Source organism: Exophiala spinifera, assembly GCF_000836115.1.
Source record: "Exophiala spinifera strain CBS 89968 unplaced genomic scaffold supercont1.8, whole genome shotgun sequence".
In the NCBI taxonomy this organism is placed as follows: Eukaryota; Fungi; Ascomycota; class Eurotiomycetes; order Chaetothyriales; family Herpotrichiellaceae; genus Exophiala; species Exophiala spinifera.
In genome coordinates this window covers 21,583-47,873 of record NW_015622520.1, presented here as the reverse complement: position 1 = coordinate 47,873, position 26,291 = coordinate 21,583, and the positions used below count along the sequence as shown (strand labels likewise).

At 50.2% G+C, this 26,291-nt stretch overlaps 8 protein-coding genes across 8 annotated transcripts; 3 read left to right on the top strand and 5 right to left on the bottom strand.

The window, feature by feature from the left end:
* Positions 1–482: 482 nt before the first annotated feature.
* PV08_10027 (uncharacterized protein) lies at positions 483–1,452 on the bottom strand (the record flags this gene model as incomplete). The annotated part of the gene is made up of 2 exons (XM_016384342.1): positions 483–1,342; positions 1,395–1,452. The coding sequence occupies 2 exons, from the start codon at positions 1,450–1,452 to the stop codon at positions 483–485; spliced, it is 918 nt and encodes a 305-aa protein (XP_016230944.1).
* Positions 1,453–2,964: 1,512 nt separating this feature from the next.
* PV08_10026 (uncharacterized protein) lies at positions 2,965–4,025 on the bottom strand (the record flags this gene model as incomplete). Its single annotated transcript, XM_016384341.1, has 2 exons — positions 2,965–3,096; positions 3,150–4,025. The coding sequence occupies 2 exons, from the start codon at positions 4,023–4,025 to the stop codon at positions 2,965–2,967; spliced, it is 1,008 nt and encodes a 335-aa protein (XP_016230943.1).
* A 2,522-nt stretch (positions 4,026–6,547) lies between these two features.
* On the top strand, positions 6,548–7,158 carry PV08_10025 (uncharacterized protein; the record flags this gene model as incomplete). The annotated part of the gene is made up of 2 exons (XM_016384340.1): positions 6,548–6,972; positions 7,023–7,158. 2 exons carry the CDS (start codon positions 6,548–6,550, stop codon positions 7,156–7,158), a joined length of 561 nt encoding a protein of 186 aa, XP_016230942.1.
* Positions 7,159–8,425: 1,267 nt separating this feature from the next.
* PV08_10024 (uncharacterized protein) lies at positions 8,426–11,178 on the bottom strand (the record flags this gene model as incomplete). Its single annotated transcript, XM_016384339.1, has 6 exons — positions 8,426–8,804; positions 9,485–9,638; positions 9,694–9,748; positions 9,809–9,896; positions 9,974–10,924; positions 10,973–11,178. The coding sequence occupies 6 exons, from the start codon at positions 11,176–11,178 to the stop codon at positions 8,426–8,428; spliced, it is 1,833 nt and encodes a 610-aa protein (XP_016230941.1).
* Positions 11,179–13,030: 1,852 nt separating this feature from the next.
* Positions 13,031–15,394, top strand: PV08_10023 (uncharacterized protein; the record flags this gene model as incomplete). Its single annotated transcript, XM_016384338.1, has 1 exon — positions 13,031–15,394. The coding sequence occupies one exon, from the start codon at positions 13,031–13,033 to the stop codon at positions 15,392–15,394; it is 2,364 nt and encodes a 787-aa protein (XP_016230940.1).
* A 687-nt stretch (positions 15,395–16,081) lies between these two features.
* On the top strand, positions 16,082–17,817 carry PV08_10022 (uncharacterized protein; the record flags this gene model as incomplete). Its single annotated transcript, XM_016384337.1, has 2 exons — positions 16,082–16,268; positions 16,361–17,817. The coding sequence occupies 2 exons, from the start codon at positions 16,082–16,084 to the stop codon at positions 17,815–17,817; spliced, it is 1,644 nt and encodes a 547-aa protein (XP_016230939.1).
* A 1,325-nt stretch (positions 17,818–19,142) lies between these two features.
* On the bottom strand, positions 19,143–19,667 carry PV08_10021 (uncharacterized protein; the record flags this gene model as incomplete). Its single annotated transcript, XM_016384336.1, has 1 exon — positions 19,143–19,667. The coding sequence occupies one exon, from the start codon at positions 19,665–19,667 to the stop codon at positions 19,143–19,145; it is 525 nt and encodes a 174-aa protein (XP_016230938.1).
* Positions 19,668–23,388: 3,721 nt separating this feature from the next.
* On the bottom strand, positions 23,389–25,443 carry PV08_10020 (uncharacterized protein; the record flags this gene model as incomplete). Its single annotated transcript, XM_016384335.1, has 10 exons — positions 23,389–23,583; positions 23,664–23,689; positions 23,736–24,006; positions 24,055–24,206; positions 24,281–24,411; positions 24,490–24,684; positions 24,730–24,742; positions 24,796–24,904; positions 24,953–25,172; positions 25,226–25,443. 10 exons carry the CDS (start codon positions 25,441–25,443, stop codon positions 23,389–23,391), a joined length of 1,530 nt encoding a protein of 509 aa, XP_016230937.1.
* Positions 25,444–26,291: the final 848 nt, after the last annotated feature.

The following is a 26,291-nucleotide window of genomic DNA, read 5'->3' as shown; positions in this document are numbered from 1 at the left end:
CTGGATGTGCTGTTTTGACGTGGTCAAGCATAATTCGAATCAAAAAGATAAGTGGGCACAACCTTGACGGTGGTTAGTTATAACGTTATTTTCCAGCCACTAATAGAGTATCTCTGCCCCATCAATCAATCAGATTCCATTATAGCTTAGTATTTTCGAGATAGGTTGCAGTAAGATGGTTCCCGGACACGTCTTTTGAGGCTATGGAGGTCAAGGAAGATAATGATCTCACCAACGCGCGGACCGGTGCCACTGTGTTCGATCTGTACTTTTGATTTTGCGGCTGCATCCTGCTTTTCTTCTAGGTATCGGTGTCCTTCCTTTCCTGAAGACCTTCTTGATCGACGGCCCACACGATGAGACGAAGCACACTTTGGCTGTGCCATTGGTGTCCCATCCTTCTCTGTTAGTTCGACATGGGCAGCTGGCTGATAAATTCAGTCCTAATCATACCACTGGAATTGCCATGGCGGTCTGAAGCATCAACGCTTGTCGGGAAAGCCCAAGTCGACCCCAAAATCAGGATACACAATTCGAGTGACGCCATTTCGAGAAATTTCGGCCAGTGAAGCGAGATTGCTTTCCGAAAGGCTCACAATGCTTTTGTTCTCCTCAATGCGAGAAGGATTAACAGACTTGGCCAGGACAGCACTCCCACGGGCTATGTGATAGCTGAGCAAGATCGAGCTCGGAGTCGTGTTCTTTTCTTCCGCCAACTTTACCACAACAGGCGTTGTTAACAATGGGCTTCCCGCGCTTCCTAGCGGACTATAGGCAGTAATTATAATGCCCTTCTCCATGCAGAAATCGACAATCTCTTGCTGGGGTAGTAGCGGATGGTTCTCAATCTGGTTGACCGCGGGGACAATGTTGATCTGGGGCAACAGCTGCTCTAGATATGCCTTGGAGTAATTCGACACACCGATTGCCTTTGTCTTCCCTGTCGCCAGTAACTTCTCCATATCCTTGTAAGTATCGATGTGGGATCGATCGCGAATCAAATCCCTCGACCCATCGGATGTTTTGGGGAAATTCTCATGGTTGCCATCCGGGTTCATCGCAATCGGCCAGTGCATAAGGTAGAGATCGACATAATCGAGGCCAAGCAGCTCTAGACTCTTGTCTAGATTCTGTTCAACTCGAGTGTGATATGTGCACCAAAGCTTGGTAGTGATGAACAGGTCGCTTCTTGAGATTCCGGCGGCTGCTAGACCCTCTCTGATACCCTCGCCAACTTCCCTCTCATTTCCGTAGACATAAGCACAGTCAAGGTGACGATAGCCTGACTGGATGGCACTTGTGACAGCGGCGCGGACTTGACCCTCGGGGCTTTGCCAGGTGCCTGGAAGTGATTAGCTCACGGTCTTGAGGCAGTCGTGTGGTTTGCGGCCTACCCAACCCCAGGGCCGGCAAGGTGGCCCCCGTGTTAAGCTTCAAACGAACATCAACCATGATATGTTCTCTCCTGAATCGGCTTCTTGCACAGAGAGGTGTGGTGTCCCTTGCTTTGCTTGTCACAGAGAGTAGAAAATACTCTCAACGCCTCCAGAACACCGCCCTTCTATCTGCAGGAAGTTTATCGAATGACGAATGACCCGGGTGTTTAAGGAGTGTATAAGGAGCAGTGACGGAAGTGAGGGAGGAAGAGTGATGGAGATGTCTAAAAAGAGTACCTGTTTTCCGGCCTTTAGATGATCTGACGGCGGTAGTTGCTGAAAGCGGGGGTAAATAAGCGCCCCCGGAAATCTTTGTTTGGCCAGACTTCTCGAAATTTCTGCCTATCTCTCACGCCGCTCCAAAACGGTAAAGCTATAGTGTAATAGTAATTAACTACTCTCGTAAAATTTCATGATCCTATAGACTTGATCAGTTGAAGCCGTAATTCTCTAGGTCATTCAAGAGTGATTAGTCTGTCCTAGATGAAACCCAGTAGCAGACCGCCATCTGAACGACAGAATGGAATGACTGTCCGGACAAGTGACTACATCCATAGTGGCCTTCGACATAAAGAACTATGTCCTTGTCTCCCTGGCTTGATTTCTATTTCCCTCTTGCGAGCCAAGAAACTTTCGGAATTTTGAGAAGGCTCTTGTTACAGGAAGGAGATATACTGGCGGCTGGGTTTATTAGAGTTTCATGAATGAGCTGCTTATGAAGGCCTCTACTACGCAATTCATCTAGTATAGTTTATGAGAGTCATCTTCCTGAGTTTCCACATCTCATCTTGGAGCTAGAATCGATATTGAAGCAAGGTGGGCTTGTCTCTCTGCCGATTGTCACCAGGAGATTTCAATATGAATTGCAACCACCTCTCCGCGTTCCTTGAATCGCCGAAAAAGGAGATCCCAGGGAAGATTCTCCATTGTCAACTCATTCTGATCTTAACAATAGACATATAGCCTTGTGGGAGTCTAGTTCTCCTTTGAACATCCGGTAAACGCTGCTAACAATGGACGAATTGTGAATGCCCGTGCCATAGTCAGTAAACCAGCATGGCGGAACAATAAGAGCGCTGATTCCAGAAGTAGACATGTACTCAGTGTACGATGACTAATCCCACGACAGCTGCTAAGAGCAACGCCACGCCAGCTTTACCTCTGCGTGAAGCATGGACTATCTCAGCCTAATTCAGTCGATCAATTTGGCCTTTCTAAGAGGAGAGTGAAGGTGTTGACTAACGCGCCAGACGGGGACGGTTGACATTACATGTCTCATGATCATATCGCCCAAGAAGCCGGCGGATGTCTGCAATGTCTGTCCAATCATGGTGATTATTAGTCCAGGCATGACTATCTATTGACGACCTAGAGTCTGACCTATAAAACTTTTCGCAACACGTTGCGGGTTAGTGTGGGTTCGACTCACCATAAAACATGCATGCGACGGAATTAACAAAAGCCTCTATCTCATATATTCTTACGACCAACTCAGAACATAATCTATCACGACTTTCTGTCTACCCTACTATACACCATCATCGAACCTGTAATCCTTCGCCCAACGTGTATCCCACGGTTTGGACTGATCAACAAATCTCAAATCGGTCCCTAGCCGAATCTTATTATCTCGGTCATAATTGATCGTCGAGGCATGGATCTATTGTAGTCAGTTAAAAATGATCAACTCCCGCCAGAAAGAGATTTGTCTACCATATATGCGTTGTGAAGAACAACATCTCCAGCTTCGTACTCTGCTAACAGCCAGCGACGATTGTATCGCTTTCCAAATTCGGATGGACCGTCAGCCAGGAGTCCAGTGCGCATCATGTTTTGGTTGAAAGCATTTTTGGCCTCTTCATCACTAAGCCCACTGACTTTCGCCTTTTTGGTGAACTGCTTTTCGATCTCTGCGCCTAGAGTGTGGCCCTTTTCGAGATATATCAAGCCACCGCCTTGCCGGGAAACGTCGCCGATCGGCACCCAAGCAGTCACAGCGGTGTCCTCACCGTACCGCAAGAAGATCTGGTCGTAGTGCACCCCTATCGCGTGATTCCCTGGCGTGTTGTTCCGTAATAGTGTCCGGCGGATACCTAGCGTGTTGTTTCCCCAACCTGTCAATTTCGCCACATAGTCCCGGAGAGCGGGATGCTTGCAGAATTCTTCCTTGTACCAGTGCTCTGTATGGGCTTGAAGGGCTAGGTCGACAAATAATTGCACGACTTCTGGATGGGCTCCAGTTGGACGCGCATTTGCATCAGCAAATCCTGCGCCGATGCCTGGGAAGTCGGCCTTGTCCTTGGACGAGTCGAAGATACCTTCCACCGGATCAGTCCCTGGCTTCAGCACGCCGCTAGGCGCCAGCAGCTTGAAATACTCTTCTCTGGCTTTCAAAACGTCCGCACGGGGCAGGAGGCCTTTGAGAAACACATAACCGTCCTCTGTATATCGCCGGCGCACCTCTTCGATAGGTGTATCCGGTGTTGTGGGCGTCAAGACAGCCCACTCGTCAGGCCCCAGTGGTCCATCGTTGACGAACAAGTTTTCGCCCAGTACCTGTTCAGCTCCAGGCAAATCTCCATGAGCCATCTTCACCGACTTGGCCGTGGGGGAAATGGAATATCAATAATTCGGTATGCTGGAAATAATCAGAATGTGCGTTGCGTTGCGGCACAACGTTCGGGAAATCTTATCTACAGTGGATTATCACTTCCGGGTGCTCATGACCTGTCTGCCACACCTGGGTAGGTTTGCCGAAGGGACCCACATTCGAGCCCACCGATCGACGTTGGAGTTGCCTTGTGGCCCAAGGCCTAATCTGTCTTCGCCTCCTTCCCCATCCCCGTACAAAAGGGTTGTGAATCCCGCAGTCCCCCAAAACCAGTATTTCTACCCCGGCTCGCACATAATCATTCAATCCGGGGCGCTGAGACGCTACATATATCCTGCGAAGCACGCAGGCAGCTTCACATTAAATGAATACATACCACACTACACTTGTCCACGCATACACAAACAAGGGTCAGGTGGCGACTGACATAGAAGTCGTTGTCAGTCGCGACAGCTTGGCCTACCAGGTTTGCGCTTCAGTGACTCCCCTTCCGGAGAACTCCAGGATGAATCTGTACTTCGTAATGGACCTTGTAGACGAAAGCGCTTCGTTGTTGTCACATGCTACGGCCATGAGGGCGGGAAAACATGCTGTTCTTTGGGGCGGTGAGGATTGAAAACCGCCAACATTACTCCCGCATGGTACTAGAAGTGCTGAGCAACAGCTGCATGAGACGGTAGGATTAGCCTGACATTCTGGATGTAACTTAAGCGGCCGCGTCTGCACTTGATGGCCAAGGTTGAAGATATCGAACGGTAGAAAAAGCTTCGCCCTGTATACCGTGGATTGAAACTGGATGGAAGTTTGGCCTTTCATTTGTCCAAGCAGGACTCTAAAACGTGTATTGTCTCTCTTTGACTGTCGGAGTCATTGGCAACCCAACAGGGATCCAGTGTGTTCACGAGATGACTCCTTTACTCCGGCTCCGGCTCCTTGAAGACTATATATAGGATCATGACATAGCGTCAGAAGGAAGCTAATATCTACTGGTTTCATAAAAAAACAGTCAGTGTCAAGTCGTTTCGACGCTAATATTCATGACTAAGCCAAAGAATATTTGCAGCACCATGAAATGTCTATATCAGTTACTCGATTGCGCAGAATATTGCGTCGTACCCCTCCGGCTCTCGTAGTCTGATCAAATCACAAATGCAAGGTTATCAGCAACCCCTGCTGCTGGAAGCAAACGCTAAGGAGTGTTGAAGCATATATTAGTCATTGGACAGAAGTCGATGATTATGCGGTTGGAGGAGTATGGAACGAGAGATTGCTAACTGACCTGCCCACCGCATACGTTGTGTTGAAACCGAGTGTTGGTGGCAAGCGAGAGAAGATAGAGGTATTGAGAAAGATTCATGCTTTTGTAGACGGCAACGTCACCGGGTACAAGAAGCTGAGAGGCGGCGTGTGGGAAGCTACACCTATCCCCCGTAATGCAACGTCCAAAGTTGTCCGGAGAGCACCCGGCACCACGAACACGGGCCTTTCTTCTCACTCAGTGTTAGAAGATACACCAAGACTGTAGACTTCGACCAAGCTTCTCCAAATCTACGGCGACCTTTTCCACATGGTGACTACGCTCTACCGTTAGTGTTAGTGGTGCCTCAAGGAACAGGCTGGCTGATGACACAATAGAGGGTTAGAGCGTTTCTATCTAGGGTGGCGCCCAAGTACAAGACTCTAAGCATAAGGAAGAGAAGTTCCTTGTACGAGTAGCTTGCTTGAAAGGCGCGAAGGTCAGGGGTCTGCTAAGCTCTATCGGTGTGACCCTGTTTGGCGCGCACTCTCAATGAGTGTTGCTCATTGAACGCCTGTCAGAGCGCCTGTTCTGAATTGCGCTAATGACACTTCTCTCAACGGACAGAGCAAAAAGCAAGATATATGTAGTTGTAGCATCCACTAATACTAACCTCGGGGATTACAGTTTGGAGCACATGTCATGGTTGATAGGTCGAACTTTAATGCTCCCTTTCCATTCGCCAGAAGTGATTACCATTTCCGGTAGAACTCAGATCCTTCGAAACTATCTGTGAACCCAAACGGCGCTTGGGCGTGAAACGGTTCAATGATTACAAATGGGAGAAGTGAAGGTCTGAAAGGCTGAATCTCGTTAGATTGATAGTGGAACCGACGCCTTCTCTGTAGAGAACTAGCAGGGTAGATGTGACCTAATACCTAACAGGGTTATGGGCTTCTAGTTGTTCCAACAATCTTGTCCCTTTCCTCGTACGGGATGCACAGAATTGTAAGTTGTATCTCAGGTCCGGGGATTCCGCTGGATTGTACCTCGTTACGTAACTCTGAAGCGGCATTTGCGGAAAGGTGGAAGAGCATAGTTACTGTATATAGAAAGGACAATGCGAAACTCACTGCCATCTCTCTTGATCAATCCAGCGCCATCCTTGTCGGGAACCACTGAATAACCAATATCAACTATTGCTCTAGTCTGCTCGAACAGAGACTAACCGGACACTTGAGAACGCCTCATCCATAGTCCAAAATGTCTACCAACCCCAACGTCGTCAGCCCGCAGACCGCCCACAAACTTGCTATCAACAACCTCCTCCACGTATTCTCCGAGCGCGATGCTTCGAAACGGCTCGAAGCTGTGAAAGCTACGTACACCCTGGACGTGCATTTAAGTGAGCCCGACGGCATTCTGGTAGGCCACGAGGCCGTGAGCGAGAAAGCAGGCGACGTACTTGATAAGCAACCTGGGTGGAGATTCACTCCCAAGGGGAAGGTCAAGCAGAATGGCGAGATGATCTACTTGGCTTGGGAATTTGGACCTGCGGTCGAGGGCAAGGAGTTAGGTGAGGTAGGCTCCGTGAAGGTTATGGCTACTGGGGCAGATGTGATTCTTACGGCGGGAGGTTTGATTAGTAGGTTGTGGGTTGTGATTGATGGGCTTTCTGATGTTTCAATGTGAGTTTATAGTTGTGGACATTGATGGTTATATGCTATAAACCAGCCAGGCCGCAGGTCGCACACGAAGCTGTGACGACAGTATACACGAACCAGAGAGATCAGCCGAGGCAAGAAATCACAAGGCTACAACGGGCAGCACGCGAGGCTGAGAATCTGGGCCTAGAACAGGATAGACTAGTATAGCCCAGCTGGGCCACACTAGTAGATCATGTTGATTGACGATGACTATATATTATAACGAGTAGACGGGGAAGCACTACGTATACAGAGGCTATCGTCAACCAGGTGACATGAGTTAGGAGTAGAGATTCACTCGCAGGACATCCTTTGTTTCCTTGTAACGCTCGCTTTACGTCGCCAGCATCAGGGAATGTCTCTCGGGGCATACTGTTAGTCGGGGTTAGCGGAGGATGCAGGGTTCTTCCGGAACTCCTTGCCTACACACATAGGGCACGCTTTGCTGTGTAATGCGGTGCGCGTTAAACCTAAAACCTGTAGAGAATGCTCATTTATTCTAGAATGCCGAATTAAATTGTTGTTTTGCGCACAGAGACCGCATTCGACGCAGCTTATCTAGAAGGGACCGAACTCCGCAAGTACACAGAAGCTGGAGCTGGCCAGTTCCTTAAATATTCCTCTTTTGTCCAAACGTAGACTTCTCAACTTATGCAGCTGTCAGTGCCACAAAGATCCGCAGTATCTACTGGCGTCAATTGGCTCAGGCACTTGCAGCTATGAACGTGGTAGCATTTCCACTTCTTTTAGACGCATTGCCGCCGTACCAAACCTACTTTGGACACTGTCTGTAAACGTAATGAACCTTTAACGAAGTGATTTTTCGACGAAGCTAGTAGATCACCGACCAAGGGCCTCTTCCTACAAGGACGCGTAGATGCGACAGCAACGACGAAGCTTATAGGTAAGAGACGCGTAATGCAGGAGTTATGCTGCTGAGCTTGTACCCTAGACGAGAGACCTATGCCTATGGTAGCTATCATGAGTCTGTATGGGTACCACTAGTTTGTGAAGATTCTTGGCTCTAGCACTCGACATCTCCCTGCCAGCCCAGCTGTAAATGTCGAAATAGCTTCGACAGGCTCTCGAGCCTTGCGACCCGTCGATGGGCAGTGTTGTTAACCAGCCCGGGCGAGGCTGATATCATGGGCGCCGATAAGATAGTCACGATCGTTCTCCACCCTTCCGATGCATGGATCCAACTTGCCCCATTTGATATGTTCTTTGCCAACATTTGGGAAGTATGATTGTCTCGCTATTGCGGTACCATCGAGCCATGGCCATCGTGACAAGCATGAGCCGTGTCCGATCCGTCCGATCCAGCATTCTTGCATGCCACAGGCGAATGTCGCGAATGATCAGAGACCCCTTAGGCATGCTCGCCTGGATAGGCGGTCGTACTTTGCGGCGTTCTTGAAGCAGATTATTGGCGTATTCAATTGGCAGTCCCAATGCTTTCACCCCGGGCGGCCTTCTTCTCCAGGGTAATATCGGGACTTTGACCAACTTCACCATGTCCATGAATCATGACTAGCCACAGCTTTGGATCATTGTGAGTGCCGAGCCAGAATTCAATGGCCCCATTCTCCAGTGAGATTGACATTAGGTTGATGTTAACAAAAAACCAAAACGGGGCATGGGTGTAGCCATGGCTCAAACCGATGTGTACGGGCCGCCGGGCCTCTGCTCTAAGTGCTGTGTTGGCGCTGTAAAGGCGAACCTCGAGTGTTGGGTCTAGAGTGTGTTCTAGAATTGCAGCAGCCCAGGGGCTCACGATCACATCGTCAAAGAATATCCCTCTCCCGACACAGGTTCTTGTTGAAAATTGAGTGTTTCCGTGCTAAAGATGACATAGGATTTTTGCAGGACTTTGAGCTTTTTCCGTATCGGCTACCGTTCGGTCCATTGAGATGGTCCAGATGAGGAGGGTCGACCGCATTCTGGAGTACAACCGGGACGTCGTTATGTAGTGCCTCAAGAGCAGCTTGAAGATTATGCGGCCCGATAGACTTTGTCACCAGTTCCTTCTCGCTCAAAGTGATAATCTTAGGCTGTTCTGGAATTTGCGTCAATCCTGACATTATGAATAAGGCACTCGATTGTAGGAAATGAAGATTGATTGGTATACTCTTTGCTGCCCCAAAAGCCACTTGGGGTATCTTCTTGGAGATGAGTTGATAACGCACAAGTATATGTCCTTCGGCTTTAACGCTCAACAAATGCAGCACGGTCTTCAAGAATTCTTAGCCCTTGTGTAAGGTCCAAGTCGTCAGTAACAGTCGTTCTATGTCCATCAGCGCTCGATCGATGCTCTATGTACGTTCACTGTCTAACCTTCAATGTTGTCTATCGGGATGTGCGGGCTATTTTTTCCATCTTTCCAACTCAAAATATTTATCCAGAGAGTATTTCTTGTACTGGCGGAGCATCAACCTTCCGTATTCCTACAACTGAGGTTTCGAAGTGACTTTTGGACCTTAGGTAAGGACCATACCGAAACAGTAGCCAAGGGATGGGCATCAACGCCAAAGAAAGAAAGGCGTAGAGACTTCCAGCCCAGTGGACACCGAGTTTCTCGTACATCTGGACCGTAAAGAGTGGAAAGGTGGCTCCCAGTGTATAACGAAGGGTGCCATTCGCAGATAGTGCTATAAACTCCAGTATCAGCGACAGCAACACTTTTCCAAATTTTTTCCAACGTACCTGACGCGGCTCCTCGAGGCCCATAAACATCCACGAGGTAGGTGATGGTCGACAGCTGGTCGAAATTAGTCAGCACGGAGGTAGTTTCCCAAAGTACTTTGAGATGGCCGCATACAAACAGTGAAAGTGCACCGAATCCAAAAGGTATCCCGGCAGCAACTAATGCAGCCCAGTGGCCGCCCGAATGGGCTTCCCATGCATACCTATAGCTACTGGTCAGTCGCTGGGATCAACTTGTGCTCTGTAAAGCATAACCGATTCAAGCTTCGGATAAACTCACCAGAACAGGCTGAGGGGGAGAAAACAACTGCCGACTATGGCGGAATACAGTCGATGCTCTGGCGCGGCCATGCCCTGCGGCGAGGCCGCAGTCGCCCGTGCGTAGAGAGTCTTGTCAAAGGTGGCAAATAGGGCACTGCCCAGGAAGAAGCCGATGATCACGCTGATCAGGCTGAGACCGACTTGGCGGGAGTTGAAGCCGTATTTCAATTGGAGCACGTAGGCGGTACTCCCAAAGTAGCTGAATATCATGGCGTAGGCATAGGCGCTGTAGACCGTGAGGAAGAAGACGATGGGCTCGGAAAATAGCATCTTCGCAGCTCGGAGTATGGAGAACCCGACAACGTCCCTGGCCCGGGAGAGGCGGTTCTGCGAAGGTGCATTTAGTGGTCCGGCGGTCTTCTTCTTCTCCTTCTTCTCGGCGTTGCGCAAGATCTGATCTTTCGATGTCTCGCCCATAACGAGTGAGCCGATCCAAACCGGGGTCCCGACGCAACACAAGAGCCACTGAGTCCATCGCCAGTCGCCCCCACGGTCATGCATGATGTAGGCCCCGGCTAGCGGACCCAGGGCAGGGCCGAGAAATGGTCCGAGAATGAACAACATGCCCGCGATGCCACTCTTCCTGCCCACCCCCCACACGTCAACCACCGTGCCCGCGCCGACCGCCACGCCCGCCGAGCCCAAAAAGGCAGCCAGGAATCGGCAGACCAACAGGGTAGAGAAGTTGTAGCTCGCGCCAGCCCCCGCGGTAAAGGCCAATAGGAAAAAGGTGGTGACCACATAGAGGCGACGGCGGCCAGCGATTTCGGATAGTGGCGCAAAGAAGAGGGGTCCAAATGCCACGCCGACGGTGTAGACGGTGATAACTAGTATGGACGCCGTCCGGGAAACGTCAAAGTGGGCCCCGATAGCCTGTGTTGCCGGCACCGTTACGGATGTGCCAAAGGTTCTGCGTCGGTTAGATATCCTTTCGATCCGGGACTTTGCTGAGTCTTACACTTGAAAAGCAAGTAAGCACGGAATTGCAGTGTGAAAGAGTCGCCTGGGAAATGACCAATGGTGCGGGTTTCGTTTCTCCCTCAGGTCGATCCATGCGAGATTCGTGCCGTCCTGAGTTGCGTTTCTAGCCTGATCCGAGTCATTTCCCAGAGACATCAGTACCCTGTCTGTCTTCTCACCAGGATTTGAATGAGTTCTTGACATAATGAGAAGGCAGAGATATTGAGTGAGAAAGCTTAATTTGTTTGCCGGGAATCTGTCGGCTCGAAGGTAACCCTCAAGAGCCCGTCCGTCGTCTTTATCAGAGCTTGTTTCATCTCGGCTCACAAATTCAATCAGCCGAGGTAGCTTGATGGGACGTGATCAGTGTGATTAATATTCATTCACCCTTTTCCATTACTCCATGCCCTCTCTGTCGAATCAGGTGTGCCTGACTTGATGAGATAGGATGTGGCTGGCTACCGCCCAGAATCAGATTAGTAATCGGCCAAGATCGTCAAACCTCATGTCGAATGCCAAAAAGGGTCGACAGTAGATTCTTAAAGGTCACTGTTGGAACTCGCGAGAGAGAATAAAATCATCATCGAGATACGGCTAGCATAAGCCAATTAGATCCTCAGCCCCGTGGATTAAGATCTAGAGCAGTCCAGTGGGAACATGACACCCGAGCGGCAAATTCCAGTACAGTGAAAGAGCGGCGCTACAGCGGGATCTTAAAACACCAATATGGGGCCTACGAGGTCCGAGAGGAAAAACAAGGGCCTGGTAAGGTCTTGTATTGTCAAGAGTATGTTGTTGCAAAGATGCAGTCATGAGACGCAAGAAGTGATCTATGTAACTATGCTATCCCTGAATCGGGAAGGTGCGCCAAGGTGCAAAACACGGGCAAGTGCCCCGAGGGCGCGCAACACCGAGGGGACTGAGAAAACGTTAGAGCACGTTTACTTGGTAGTCTGGCTAAAATACCCTTGTTCAGCCAGGCCTTCATTTTGAATCAGCATACGGAGTATTACGGCTCGGATTTGTAAGCACCCGTTCGCCAGATCCCGGTTACGAGGTGGTCGAAGGCATATACGAGCACCACGACTGGCCCAGGATGGTCAGACTTCCAGATGGTGCTTTTTTTACCAGGTCTAGACACCCTGAAATCCCGCATAGTAGCTGCTTCTATGTTTTAAATTTCCTAGACGCTGAGACTGGCCACTATCGCGTCGCGGCTCTCCATTGGCAGAACAAAATGGTGCTGGTGGTAGATGATTCCACACCGTAAGCGGTTCTGACTTCACTCATCTTGATTAATATAGACTTGTACCACAATTCATTCTATAGATCGACTTGTTAAGTCAACTTTACTGGAAGAAGAATCCTAATTCATCTGGTAAAGCTGTAAGTGGTTAAGCTCTCTCTCGAGGCTAAGTCTTGACACTTTCGTTGACATCTATGACACTAATGCGAAACTCATTCCGCAGCCTTGTAAGCTCATTAAGCCGTTGTATCTCCCGGACAGCTAACAATTTCGAGATCCGATCGATTTTGTTCAGCTCCCAATTAAGCGACGGACAATTTTATAGAAAAGAGCACAGTCGCCAATTTTAGCTCTGGTCCCATGTCGGTGTCAAGTTTCTACTCACTCACCAAACGTTGAAGGCTGGTGAAGCCATCGGTCAAGACCGGAGATCGTCCGTCCACTTGGCCACATGTCTAACCCCGCAGATCTGGGTAGCAAGGTGGTGGTCTTTGCTTTCAAAAAGAGCCGAAAACTGCGACGGGAAAGATCTTATCAGAATGCCCCAATATGGAGGTCGGAGACTCGCCGACTTGACCCCGACGGCGTTTAACCAACCCACAGACGTATGCGGATGAACCCCGGCTTTGCACCATTATTACTAGAAGGCCATCACACATGCTTCGACGTGAGCAAAGTTACTCAAGTACGTCTTGACACGTTCTGCGTAGATTTGTGATTGTTCCAGAGCATTTCCCTCGGTCGATATAGACGGCCATTCCGATCTCTCGCAAGCACCAGAAGTTACTCACCAGATTTTGCAAGAGCACCATGTCGTCGTTGAGGTATTCCGAGCCAGGTGCCTCGTGGAATGAGGCTCTCCCCATTGGCAATGGTAGACTAGGGGCAATGGTCAGAGGAAGCACTGGGACCGAAATTCTCCAGCTCAACGAGGACAGTGTCTGGTACGGAGGTCCTCGTGATCGCATCAATCCAGACGCTCAGGCGAATCTGCCAAAGATACGAGCCCTTGTTGCAGCAGGAAAGCATATCGAGGCGGAAGTTCTGATCAAAGCTGCTTTCACAGGAATGCCTGCGTCCGTGCGGCACTATGACAGCTTGGGAGACTTGGTCTTGATCTTTGACCATGGTGAGGACGTCAAATCCAAAGAAACGGCTGGTCAAGTCATGTACGTGAGCTCCTCGTCCGAGGCAAAGATCCCAGTAAAGGCCCCGACAGTTTCGGACTACAGCCGTCAGTTGGATCTATCAACGGCTATCTCGACGGTCGTCTACGAATACAATGGCGTTCTGTATACACGTGAAGTCTTCTGCAGTGTACCAGATCAAGTTTTGGTGGTTCATGTGTCCTCACAGGGTGGTCCGTTGGACTTTCGATGGTACCTCGATCGAACGACCCACGCGGACATCAACAAAGGTCATAACAAATTCATGGACACGCTCGAGAAACTCCCAGGCGGGACGCTTTTCAATGCGACGTCTGGAGGTCCAGGATCTGTCCGTGTGAGCTGTGGTGCAGTCTCCGAAGTAATCGACGGGGAAGCGGAGGCCATTGGCGATACTGTCTTTGTGCGTGGTGCGAGCTCTGCCACAATCATACTTGCGGCGGAAACGACATTCCGAAACGATGACCCAAAAGCGAAGTGTTTATCGCAATTGCAAATGGCTCGCGCTCAAACTTATGCCGAGCTGAGATCGAAGCATATTGCCGAGTACAGCGGCCTCTTCAACCGTGTTAGACTGACTCTGGGTCTTCCTACAAATTCAGTTTCGTCTACAACGAAAAGGTTGGAAAGAATGCAGAAAGGCGATTTCAAGGACAGCGATTTGTTTGCTCTCTACTTTCAATACGGACGCTACCTTCTGCTTTCTTCCAGCCGCCCTGGTACCTTACCCGCTAATTTACAGGGTATCTGGAACGAAGATTTTGATCCCATCTGGGGTTCCAAGTACACCATCAACATCAACACCGAGATGAACTACTGGCCAGCTGAATCGTGCAATCTGAGCGAATGCCACACACCACTCTTTGAGCTGCTGGGAAGGATGCGAGAAAACGGCAAGATCACGGCAGAGAAGATGTATGGATGTCGTGGGTTCGTGGCTCATCACAACACCGACATTTGGGCGGACACCGCTCCTCAAGATCGCGCAGGCTGGGCAACCTATTGGCCGCTTGGTGGTGCTTGGCTGAGTCTCCATTTGTGGGAGCATTTCGAGTACAATGGAAGCGTCGAGTTTCTGAGAAACGTGTACCCCATCCTTTACGACGCGGCTTTGTTCTTTGTAGATTTCCTGATCGAGGACGGGCCCGACCGCCAGCTCGTGGTCTCACCTTCCATCTCGGCGGAAAACAGCTTTCTCTTGCCCGGAGGAGGGAAAGGCAGTATATGTGCAGGAGCGTCATGGGACAATCAGATTCTGGTGGAACTATTTACAGCCTGCGTCCGCGCTGCCAGTATTCTAGGAATCGCAGACGACAGTGTCAGAGAACTCCAGGCTACCCTGGATCGCATCCCGAGGCCTCGAATCGGCAAACACGGCCAAATCATGGAATGGATGAGCGACTACGACGAGTACGAGCCAGGCCATCGTCACTTATCACCGCTATTCTTCGTGCAACCGGGTACTCTCCCAGTCCCCTCGAGCCTGATTGCAGCGGCAAAGGTGACTCTCACGCGAAGACTGTCCCACGGAGGTGGACACACCGGATGGTCTCGAGCTTGGATCATCACGCTGTATGCGAGACTGTACGACGGCGAAGAGGCATACAATCATCTCTGTCAGATGCTTCAGCATTCGACGTATACAAACCTGTTAGACGCACACCCCCCCTTCCAAATAGATGGTAATTTTGGCGCCACGGCGGGAATGGCCGAAATGCTGCTTCAAAGCCACAGAGGCCAGCTGGAAATCTTGCCTGCCATACCGAACGTCTGGACTGATGGTTCGGTCACGGGTCTTTGTGCCCGTGGAGGCTTCGAGGTCGATGTCACCTGGGAAAAGGGATCGGTCCATACTCTCAAGATGCGATCCAAGCTCGGTCGAGATTGCATACTGGCATCCAAAGGTCTCGAACAGCTGGAATGTGTTGATTTCGTGGCGGAGAAGCGTGAAGGCAAGGTTCATTTTGCAACGAAAGCGGGTCAAGAGTACACATTAACGGCTCGCTAGCGATGAACCATTGCCATGGGCTCGACTGTTGAGCATTAATCCCTGAGTATCCAGATAGAACGAGGCCAGCTCCGAAACGAGTGTCTGCCATTAGAAATTCTCTACCGTTTATTCGCATCGCAGAGTCGCCACTCGATAGTGCCAAACATCGAAGTTTCGCCCAGAATCTCGCCTGCTTCGTCTGCCAGGCTCTCAAAACCTTAAACAATATGCCCGTCACCCTACGGTGATTTAGACTAAGAGGCACTACCACTTCCAATCTTTGGAGCCGACGGATATTTCAACTTTTACATCTAATCGCAAGAGTCCAAACCCCCTCTCTATCCAACCAAAACGCGGTGGTACCGCTAGAATGGCCTCCCCAGATCTCCACACTCTCATAGCCGAGGGTCGACGGGGTTTCTCCGTGTGCGGAGTGAAGCCCCTAATACTAACATGTCCAGGATGGCGGAAAATTGTTTGCACCATAGAAGAGTATCTAGGCTGTTGACGCGGAGCGCATGGCACATTACAGTAGATCACGACCACTCACAGAGGGAATCTCGACCTTTAGGACCCCGCACCATGAGTCTGACGATCATGTATAAAAAGACGGCAGCAAGCAGCGGCAGCCAGCAGCAGCGGCCAGCCCTCCTCCATGTCTAACGTCGAGCGGAATCCAGAATCTTGCAACATCCAACTTGAGCCATGGCTCCTGACCTAAAGAACAACAAAATTCTGGCAACAGAGCACGCGGAGCATCAAACCGGCTTCACGATTGAAACCAAAGATGGAGGACATGTCGGCAAAGCAGACGAGATGCTCGTCGAAGTTGCCGCCGAAGCGACAAACTTCGAGCATGAGCTCTCCGTCCGTGAGGCCTTGAAGATCTATTGTGAGCAAAACTTTCAGCGCGAAAACCTCTTTGCGAAACACAAAGGGATCCATCTGCGCCAAATTACTAACAATATTTGTCTTGCCAACAAGGGCGAGGAGTGATATTCACCACGATCATCACACTCACGATCGTGATGCGCGTGTATGACATTGTCATCATCAACAGCTTCTTCGCGCTCCCGGCCTTCCGCAACAAATTCGGGGTCGAAGTAGCAGGCAACGGGCATCAGATCACGGCTCCCTGGCAGGCTGCGCTGGGCAACGCCAGCCTCGTCGGCCAAGTGATCGGGGCCTTTGCCGTCGCATACCCGATGGAATGGATCGGACGGAAGTGGACTTTGATGATTTCTCTCTTGGGTACCACAGCCTTGACATTCATGCAATTCTTCGCCCCCTCAATCGAGGTCCTAACCGCCTCGGAGTACCTATCCGGCGTCATTTGGGGCTTCTACCAAGTCCTCATCCCGACGTACTCGTCTGAGATGCTGCCCACGGCGTTGCGGCCGTACCTGGCCGGCGGCATCAATCTGGGCTACTGCATTGGCAACCTCATCCTCGCCGGAGTGGTTAAATCGTTTGACGACTGGACAACTGTCTGGGGCTACCGGATCCCTTTCGCCATCCAGTGGATTTGGCCCGTAATGGTACTGCCCGCTTTGGTCTTCACGCCAGAAAGTCCCTGGTGGCTGGTACGCCACGAACGGCTTGATGAAGCCGAAAAGGCCCTCCGCCGCCTGAGCAGCGACTCGCCGCGCATCGACGTGCGCAGAACCATCGCCCTGATGCAGAAGACCATCCTGTATGAGAAGAGGATCGAGACGGGCTCCACCGTCTGGCAATGCTTCAAGGGCGCCAGTGCGCGCCGCACCGAGATCGTCATCATGATCTTCTTCTGCCAGGACTTCGCGGGTTTCGCGACCAACAACGCGTATTTCTTCGAGCAGCTGAACCTGAGCACGCAAAAAGCGTTCGACATCGCGATTGGGAACTCCGCCATCGGCCTCGCGGCAGCCATGTTCTCGGCCCTGCTGATCCGGTACCTCCACCGACGACCCATTTTCGTGGTTGGCATGGGCCTTATCGTCATCTATCAGTTCCTCGTCGCGATCCTGAACTGCGCGCCCAATTACCACAACCGCCCCGCCCTCTCATGGGCCCAGGTCGGCATCACCATGGTCTCGACCGCGACGTTCCAAGCCACCATCGGACCCCTAGCGTACATCCTGCTCACAGAAGTCCCCTCGGCACGCCTACGCGCCAAGACCGTCGGCGTGGCCATCGCTGTCGACGCGTGCTGCGGCATCGTCACTTCCACTGTCCAGCCGTATCTCATTAACCCTGGCAGTGCCAATCTGGGCGGCAAGGCAAACTTCGTCTGGGGCAGTCTATCCGTCATCAGCTTCGTGTGGTGTTTCTTTCGGTTGCCCGAGACGAAGTATCGGACGGTGGAGGAGATTGATTATTTGTTTGAGCATCGCGTTAAGGCGAAGGAATTCAAGGGGTATACGATTGGTGCAGAGACGCTGAAGAATAACCTGACGGAGTAGGTGATGGATAGCAGGTCATCGTGTAAATTGCTGAGACTGCGTAGCTTGTATAGAAGAATATTCGAAAGATTCTAACAAGCTTGAACATCTAAATCTTCGGGAATTCTCAGCTGTTGGTTGTTTGACGCAATTACCAGCTTTCACGCGGTACTCGGCTCGGTCCTTAGAATGTTCAGACCATGTTTCTAGCTGTCGGTTCAGGAAATTCTAGACCAGGCAGCCGTCGTTTTCTATCATGTAACCATCAATGCGAAAACCGTCTCTCAGCCTCACAGAGAATCACAGAACACCGGCATATAAGAGGAGTGTAGTTAGTAGCGTGACAGCCCAAGAACGGCGGCAATAGAGTGGTCATTACGGGGTGAACATGAATAAAAAGATAGATCCAGATTATGTTTAGTCTAGTAGCTAGAATACCAGTCGAAAATTATATGACGCAATCCACAATTGTGGTTCCTGGCAATTACGGCGGAGATCCATAGCCGTCTTTCCGGCAATGCCATCGTTCACATTTCACGTAGCTCAGTATATATACCTGAGTGGTGGTCTTCGTTGTTTGGCCATCAATGTCCTTGGGCTTCTCCAGTTGTATCCTGGCTACCCCAAATACTCGGAAGCTGGGAGAATCATGGACAAATCCAACTCACATGATAAACTTCAACACGGATTGCGCATGAGGCCATGTGGTAACCCCACTCGGGAGAACTGCCTATTTAAGTTGGACACTTTCTTCATCGTCTACTAGCGACTCTTTATAGACTACTAACCTAGTTATACTTGCGATTAAACCGCGTTTTAAGCTCAGGATGCCGTTTAACGAATGCTGATAGCAAATTTATACCGACCTTGCGGCTATTGCGACCCGCGAGGATGAAGTTCGCCATATCTCCAACACGGCGAAGACTAGGGGAGTCTCCGTTTGAATCCAGGTCGAGAATACGCTCAACTAGCACCTTCTCTTCCAGATCTATAAGTAACCTTGCATTGGAGATACAATCGCGTCGTGGTTTGATTCCGGCGCGTCTACTACGGAGAAGTGCTTTCCGGTGCGCCATGCATCTTTGCAGCCTGCCGACTACTGTGAATTTAGTCTTATTCGGTAGCTCTTTTCGCCAGCTGTATTTTAGCTTCTTTTGGGGTTGTTCTGGGTTGTTGCGGCGGAGGCATTGTACAAAGTATACAGGAGAGTGTGTTCCAAACGGGCAGGGAGGAGGATAGCGCCCTCGGGAAGCTTGTATCCCGCGTGTTCGAAGGTTTCTTCAACCACGTGGGCTGTTCCGATCGATGCAACGGGCATCCAGCGCATGGTCTCCTTCACAAGAGCGTCAACATATGGCAGACGGCTCTCTGTCGTGGAAGCCTGGAAGACGATCCGTACCGACGACCGCGTCGATCTCTGCTTGAGCCCTGCGCTGAACGGCAGGAAACTTGATCATGGCAAGCATAAAACTCGTCAAAGAAGCAACCGTTGTGACAGAACCTTCGGCGTACAGTATTTCTGCGGTCGTTTTAATTGTTTTCTCATTCTTTGTGCTGAGCTGTGTATCCGCGGTATTGAGTAATGATAGTAAATCAGATACAAATGAGGAACGATTGCTTCCATTCTTTACTTGTTTTTTGAAAAAGGAGAATGGCACGTCGATGACAAATCCGTTCATCTTGGCGTTCTGGCGAGCCGTGTGTCGATATACGGTACTGGGGAACCCATCTGACAAGAATCTGACCGCAGGAATTATGTCGCAGATCCAGCTCAAAGGGACAGTTGAGTTGCTGAGATTGGACATCATTGTCTCACTGTTGGTAACAAGATGGTCGCTTGAGTGTGGATCAACCATGTACCCGTACCCCATCTTCAAGATGATAGAGGCAGAGTGTTACGAACCAGGCCTTTTATGAGGCCGCAGACCAAGCTGTGACGACAGCCACTCGGCGTTATTACCTCCGGTGCACGTGAACCAAGAAGGCGGGGATCACGTGACCCGATCAAGACCATGGGCTCTGCCGGGGAAAGGAATAAGGGGCGCAGAGCCTGATGGCTCTCACGGCTCTGCAGGCTCCGCACGCAGAGCCCACAGAGCCCGGGAGAGCCACTAAAACCCACGGTCTATATATATACGATCATTACATAGACTTACTGTGTAGTCAACTTCGTTCACGATCATACCCATACGTTTTGGACTGTGATCACTTCGCTCTAGTACTCGCTCCAGTACTCCGTTCTCAGTGACCTCGTCTCCTATACTCCCCACTCATCAAGGAACCATACGTGCAGTGACACCTCAGGTGGAGCGGAACGTAACACAGAGGCCCTATACACTGGTTAGGGATCTTGGAAATATGCTTAAAATGCTGCGCCTATTTGTCCAACATTCCAGGAAATTCTCTGGGGGTTTCAGAGCCCGCCCCAAGAACCGATGCGACTCAACGTCCTGGACGCCGTGGAAGTGAGCGGCTGTCGCCCACGTCCCGGGTTGCTGATGTATCAGCTTTCGATGGCTGCGAGACTCATTGCCATGGGGCAAGAAGGGCAGGAAGGGTACAAATCCAGACAATTCTGCAAATGCCTTCACTGATCGCGAAGTAGTCTTGGATGATTGCTTCTCTAACAAGTCTTGGGCCTTCTTTCTGCCCTGAAGAATAATAATGGGCTATCCAAGTACTGTAATGGAGCTAATGGGGCCATAAAGAGCCTTATGCTTAAACCAGTGTAGATACTCCGGCTTACCGGCAGGGGGAAGGTCTCTGAGGTTGCCGACCAGGAGCAATGGCTTAGGTCCTGGAGGGAGCCTACTGTTTTCATGTCCCTCAAAGTTATCGGTAGAGGAGAAGGATTATTCCTGTCGGAAGAGCATAGAGCTCCATTGCTGTGATAGTGTCCATATTCTGAAAGGAATTAACAAAGGATGAAGGAGCCATGGCAAATTGTCGCAACCTTGGTCACGCTGGCACGGCACAATTGGAAGTTGGGCTTGATCTTTGTTGAAGGGGTGTTATTCACAGCGAGCACGCATAAAATGGGGGGAACCCCGTGATGGCTATTCTCTGTCAATCAACATGTGGCAGTTAGCTTGCTATTCATACACATTGACCTTGCCTTCGCTGTGACTTCCCTGCACTGCTGTTTGTAAATACTGTTACTCGGCTGCTGCCTCTCCTGCTGATAAAGATTAAAGTTTCCAAAAAGGTGGATAAACCAGTGGTAAACTGACGCACAGATGCCTCGTAACAATCAAATCAACTCCAGCACAGTGTGGAGTCGCACATGTCACAGCTTATACATGTCCCTCTTCCTGAACCCACCTCGTGCTCGTTACCTGACTGGCTGCTCCTGATAGTGACGGTTTGGTGCTTCGGCTCATCTGGCTCCCCTGACCACTCGGAAACTGCATCGGCTTGAATTGAGTGCCCGCTACCCTGAGAATCGGGTTCTCGTGCTGTGGCTTGCCTGTTGACAGGGGTCGCTGCCTAGAGTTTAGGTATTGCAGACAAAGAGGGCCATCCGACTCCATTAGTTGTGTTAAGTAGGGCGTCTTCAACAGTACACATTATCAATGATTTACTGAACATCTATCAGAGCCAGTCATAAAGATGACACTATGCTTGACTGATACGGTCCACTACACGGCATAGGGACACACCTTGGTAGCGAAGGTAGCATCAGCCGCGACTGAGAGGCCTAATCGCCCTCCGATCCGTCCATATCGTTCTATTGAAATGTGACTCACTTTTCTTTAATCTTACCCCAGACGTTAGTATGCGGGGGAACTTGTACTAGTAGGTGTCAGCTCCACATAGTCGAGAACGATATGGGCCTTACAATCATTACCTAAAATGTGTAGCCTCCCTAACAAAGCAAGGCAAATATACTGTACTTTAGTTCCTCAGTGCGCGTATTTATCAATTTTCCTTGGTTGATGATACGGCGCTGGGAAAAGGAAAGGATCGCATTTAAAGTCGAGATCGAAAACCTCCCACGTGCTTATGATCGAGGCGACGAAGGCATATTGTGAGAGTCTATGGTGTCCAGTGTTAGAAAATGCATAAAAGTTATGCAGATAGGCTACTACTGGAGCAAGTGAGGGGCTTGCTCTAAAGCCTTCACCCCTGGGTGCTTGTAGGTGCTTCATTTTATGCTTAGACTTTCGCTAGATCGCCCTTGTTTACGTTCTGCCTATGCCTCGCTGAACCTACTCACCATCATGCGCAAGCTTTAGGACAAAATTTTGAAACCTACTGTGACCCCACAACGCGAGGCGGAGAGTTCTCGGTCATCATCGCCAAGCCAGGTCACCACTGTATCCTTCCTGGATGGAATACAAGAGCTCCAGGATCATGTTGACGCGACAGTCGACTTCCGCTTCGTCCGCGGCTTGGCTGGTAACTGTGAGACCCTATGGACGGCAGAGGGGGTAATTTTAGTCATGGCCCCAGAGTCTACTGGGTTTATGGCTCTCTAGGGCACGAGTTCTGATGTGGGGTTATGATGTGTATAGAATCAGGAGATTGATCGCCTCGTTAAATTGACTGGTCGACCATGTATCGAACCTTCTGAGCAATTTCATGAATAATCTAACCCATTATAATGCCTTCGACTGTTCCCTTATCTTCGTGGTCTACAGCCTAAGCGGTCTAGTGTGTAAAAGGATATGATCCTCTAGTCGCGCAATAACCTCGAGGGCTATTTGAAAAAGATCTTATTATTGAGGGAACTAAAGATTAACAGCATGGTAAGATATCCCTCTCGTAAACCGAAGCCCACCATACCATTTAGGGTCGGTCCCCATCTCGTCTCCCGAGATATCCTTTCATCGGTCATTAAGGAGCAGCTTAAGCAACACCAACAGGCTATTCTATATGGAATGGGCGGAACCGGGGTAGTGTTGAATATAGCACACCAGGCCTTGAATTACGTTCCCATCCACCCACCAACCACTCTATCTAGGGTCTATATAGTTGTCAAGTCCTCTAGCACCCAGATAGATTCAACAGAGATGCTTTCACCCTTCGTTTTCGCTCTCTCAACCCCAATAGAATGCCATAGTGGAAATTAACATGCTAAGTTACTTGCTCAGTAAATCGTGGCTAGCAATTATCTATATATATCAATACCACTAATAAGATTCCGACAGCCACGGCCACGAGAAGTCGATTCGTACCGGCATACGAGCAAATGGCGCGAAAATTGAAATATCCGAACACAAGAATCCCAAGACAGATGCGTGCGAACTGGTGGCAGCGTAGCTAGACGACAAGGAGAATGGGCCGTGGCTCTTAGTCATCGAGAACGTGGACAATGCCGATCTCGCGATTGGTTCTTTATCATCAGGTGAAGTAGATAATGATGAGTATCCCTCGACGAAGCCCATTAATAGATTACATGCCTCGAATACTGGATTCCTCGAGACGGCTGCTGATCACGACGCGGAACAAGGATGTGGCTGATGGCCTCGGACAGGGCGCATCTTCCATAGGAGAGGCAAATTCCTTCCTTCCTCAAGGTTTCCACCTGCTGCTGAGTCTGACAGCATTCTCGTCTTTGTAGTCTCGAGCTAGTTCTCGCTCTTGCACGAATCACATTGAATCCAACTCTTGCCCAGCTGGCGCACATTCCCTTTCCATCAACCTAACATGCTTCTCGCTTCTGGGAATGATTTGGATCTTGAATGGAGCATGTTCGTGGGCCAGCGGATCAATCTTGCACTCATTGATCGGGTTGCAAGGTACCTCGCGGAAATCGAAGCAGTAAAGTAACCGCGAGAACGCAATCTGTTAGTCTGTTAGCATTATTCTATCGAGAAATCCCTTCCGGATAGCGGGAGACTTGCAAACATGTTCCGTGTCGCCACGTGCCATCCTGGACACACCCTTCGCCCTGTCACATTCAGATCACGTCGTTGAACTCTCACGGAGATACCCACCAGTACCAAAGCCCAGCTGGCCTTTCAGCATATCCTGCAAGTCTTTATTCAGAAACCTCTCCGGCGAAAAGACGTCGTTGGACGGGAATTCCTTCTCATTATGACTAATAGCAAAGTTATTGTAGGTAAAAATGGTTCCCTTCTCAAAGACAAAGTCCCGGTATTTGTCGTCCTTGATCAGCGTTCTGGGCACTCCTGCAGGTAGCATATTCGGTCGCCATCTAAGTGACTCTTTAATCGCCGCGACAATGTATGGCAGTCGATCCCAATCCTATTATTATCAGTCAACACGCGCACCGCAACTAGTAAGCTTACCCACATCGAAGGACGGCAGTCTCGAAGCATAACCGCAGACGTTGTCAAGTTGACTCTGGGCGGTGGCAACCCAAGCCGGGTATTTTGCAGCTGCAGCGAGAATCAGATTGATTTGATTGCGGGTCGTGTCGCTCCCCGCCTCGAGGATGGTTCCAGCTGTCGCGAGGTCAGTCAAAGATATCCTGGCTCAGAGAAATGCGCAAAATCAAGACGTAAGGTAATTGGCTCACCAGCAAAATATGCCTGAGTTTTGTCGAAGCCGTATTTTGATGCTAGATCCGCCATGCCTCTAGCAAAGCATTCGGGATTCTCTCCCTGCTTGATTCGTCGCTCGAGGTCGTCGAAGAAGGCAGTGTACACACTAATGCCGTGAGTCTCCGAAATCTCCGCTCTCGATTGTCTTGAGATAGAAGGCAGCGTCTAGCTTCACAAAACTTACTTGATTGTCTTCTTATATACCCGTTCTGCATTCGGTCGGAACCATTGAAGAGGTTGCGGCATGACCCTTACAAGCCAAGGAAATTGCTCTACCAAGGTAGTAGAGGGTGAAGCCTGGGTTGCAAGGAAATCTTCAATGGTTGAGAACAGTAACCGGACATTCTCATCGTTCATGCTCGTTCGACGACCAAAAACACTTCATCGAGGTCAGTACAAGTCGAACGCTACCAAGGACACGTACACTGAGAAGATAACTAGGAGCAGTCGTTGTTAGCAGCAGGAACTTGGTGTTGCATTCCAGCCCTACCTGAGTTTGCAAACCGAGCTCCATGACGGTAGAAATCATCTGGACGTTTGAGGCACTGCCAGACGAGGGCCCTAGACTCTACATCTTGGAAAGGCCTGTACATCTCTGACTTTCTTGTGCCTTAGCCATTCATAATCGCCGTACAGTGGGTTCTTACGTTGCTAGCCATCAGCAGCTGGTGCATTATCTTGCGTAAGGCGCGCCATCTCTCGGTGTATCCCATCATCACTATCCGGTTGCCTCGAGACAGAATATCTTGCGTGACTGCAAATTCTGGACGACTAATGTACAGCCTGCCACGCCGCTCGAGGAGCTCTCGAGCAGTTTCCGAGGAATTTAGGACCACCCATTTTCTTGCTCCGAGTTGCATTGTAAAACTGGTGCCTCTATGAGCGTCCTAGGTCAAGAGGTACTCCAGAATATCACATACAGATCCCCGTATTGCTTGCCCCATTCCATCAACTTGGCCCCTGGGTATGCTGGAGGTAACTGGAAGAGGTTTCCAAATACAGGGATACCTTTCGGACCAGGAGGATAGCGATATTTTGTCTTGCGTCTTCGCAAAGCCACCGTGATTAGGATAACAGCCCCTCCCAGCAGAAAGAGTTGCGCAGCATTGCGGAGCTGGGGGGCATCGAGGAGTGCCATTGTGGACTAAAAGAAGATGGCGGTGAGGTCCTGTTGTGGTAAAGTATCTGATATTGGCTGATTTTCTCAGCTATATAGCTTTGACCACAATGCAGGGTGAGAACGGATGGAAGCAAGGTGTTTGATATTTCGGAACTTCCGTGTAACCGGCTCCCATGATGCTCTCACCACCAACTTGTTCGAGCTGAGCGGTTGAGACCGTTCTCGACGTTGGATTCGCCTTCCCCAAACCCCACACGTCTAGCCCCAGGTTAACCCGAAGCTTACTTATCCAATACGGGTGATCGGAACTTTTCCGTGCCATTGCAGAGCCAGCCAGAGGAGTACAATCACGAACTCTATAGTGCCTAGGGGCATGGCAGCGGGCCTTCATATCAGTCTCATGACGATACCTCATCAAAGTCAGCGAGCTCGCCAAACTGATTTCAGAGACAGATCTCGCGCGCTGATGAACTGTCACCCTTATCTTTGAGAAGTTTCGGCTAACTGAATGCGTACCGAGGTTAAATGCTGTTCAGATTGGATCACCTGCCTAGAGCTGTATGCATCGAAGGGGGAGGTTGGTGCAATTCCGCATTCCGACACTAACCGAAAACATTCCCTAACATTCACTATCTAGAGCGCTAAGAAACCCACAATATCTTTAGTTTTCCGGTGGTCGTGCAGAATAGTTCCTTATAGCGGCAATGATTTCGAGGGTTTCTTGCGGGGGGCCCGAAGTCTTGAAGACTCCTGAGACATGCTTACCAATACTCAAGGCTGTTGACATATTCATCGAGCACCCGAACATACGGCCGAAAGTTCGAAACGCAGTCCTTTGCCGTTGTCAGAGCCGGGCTACTACCGCT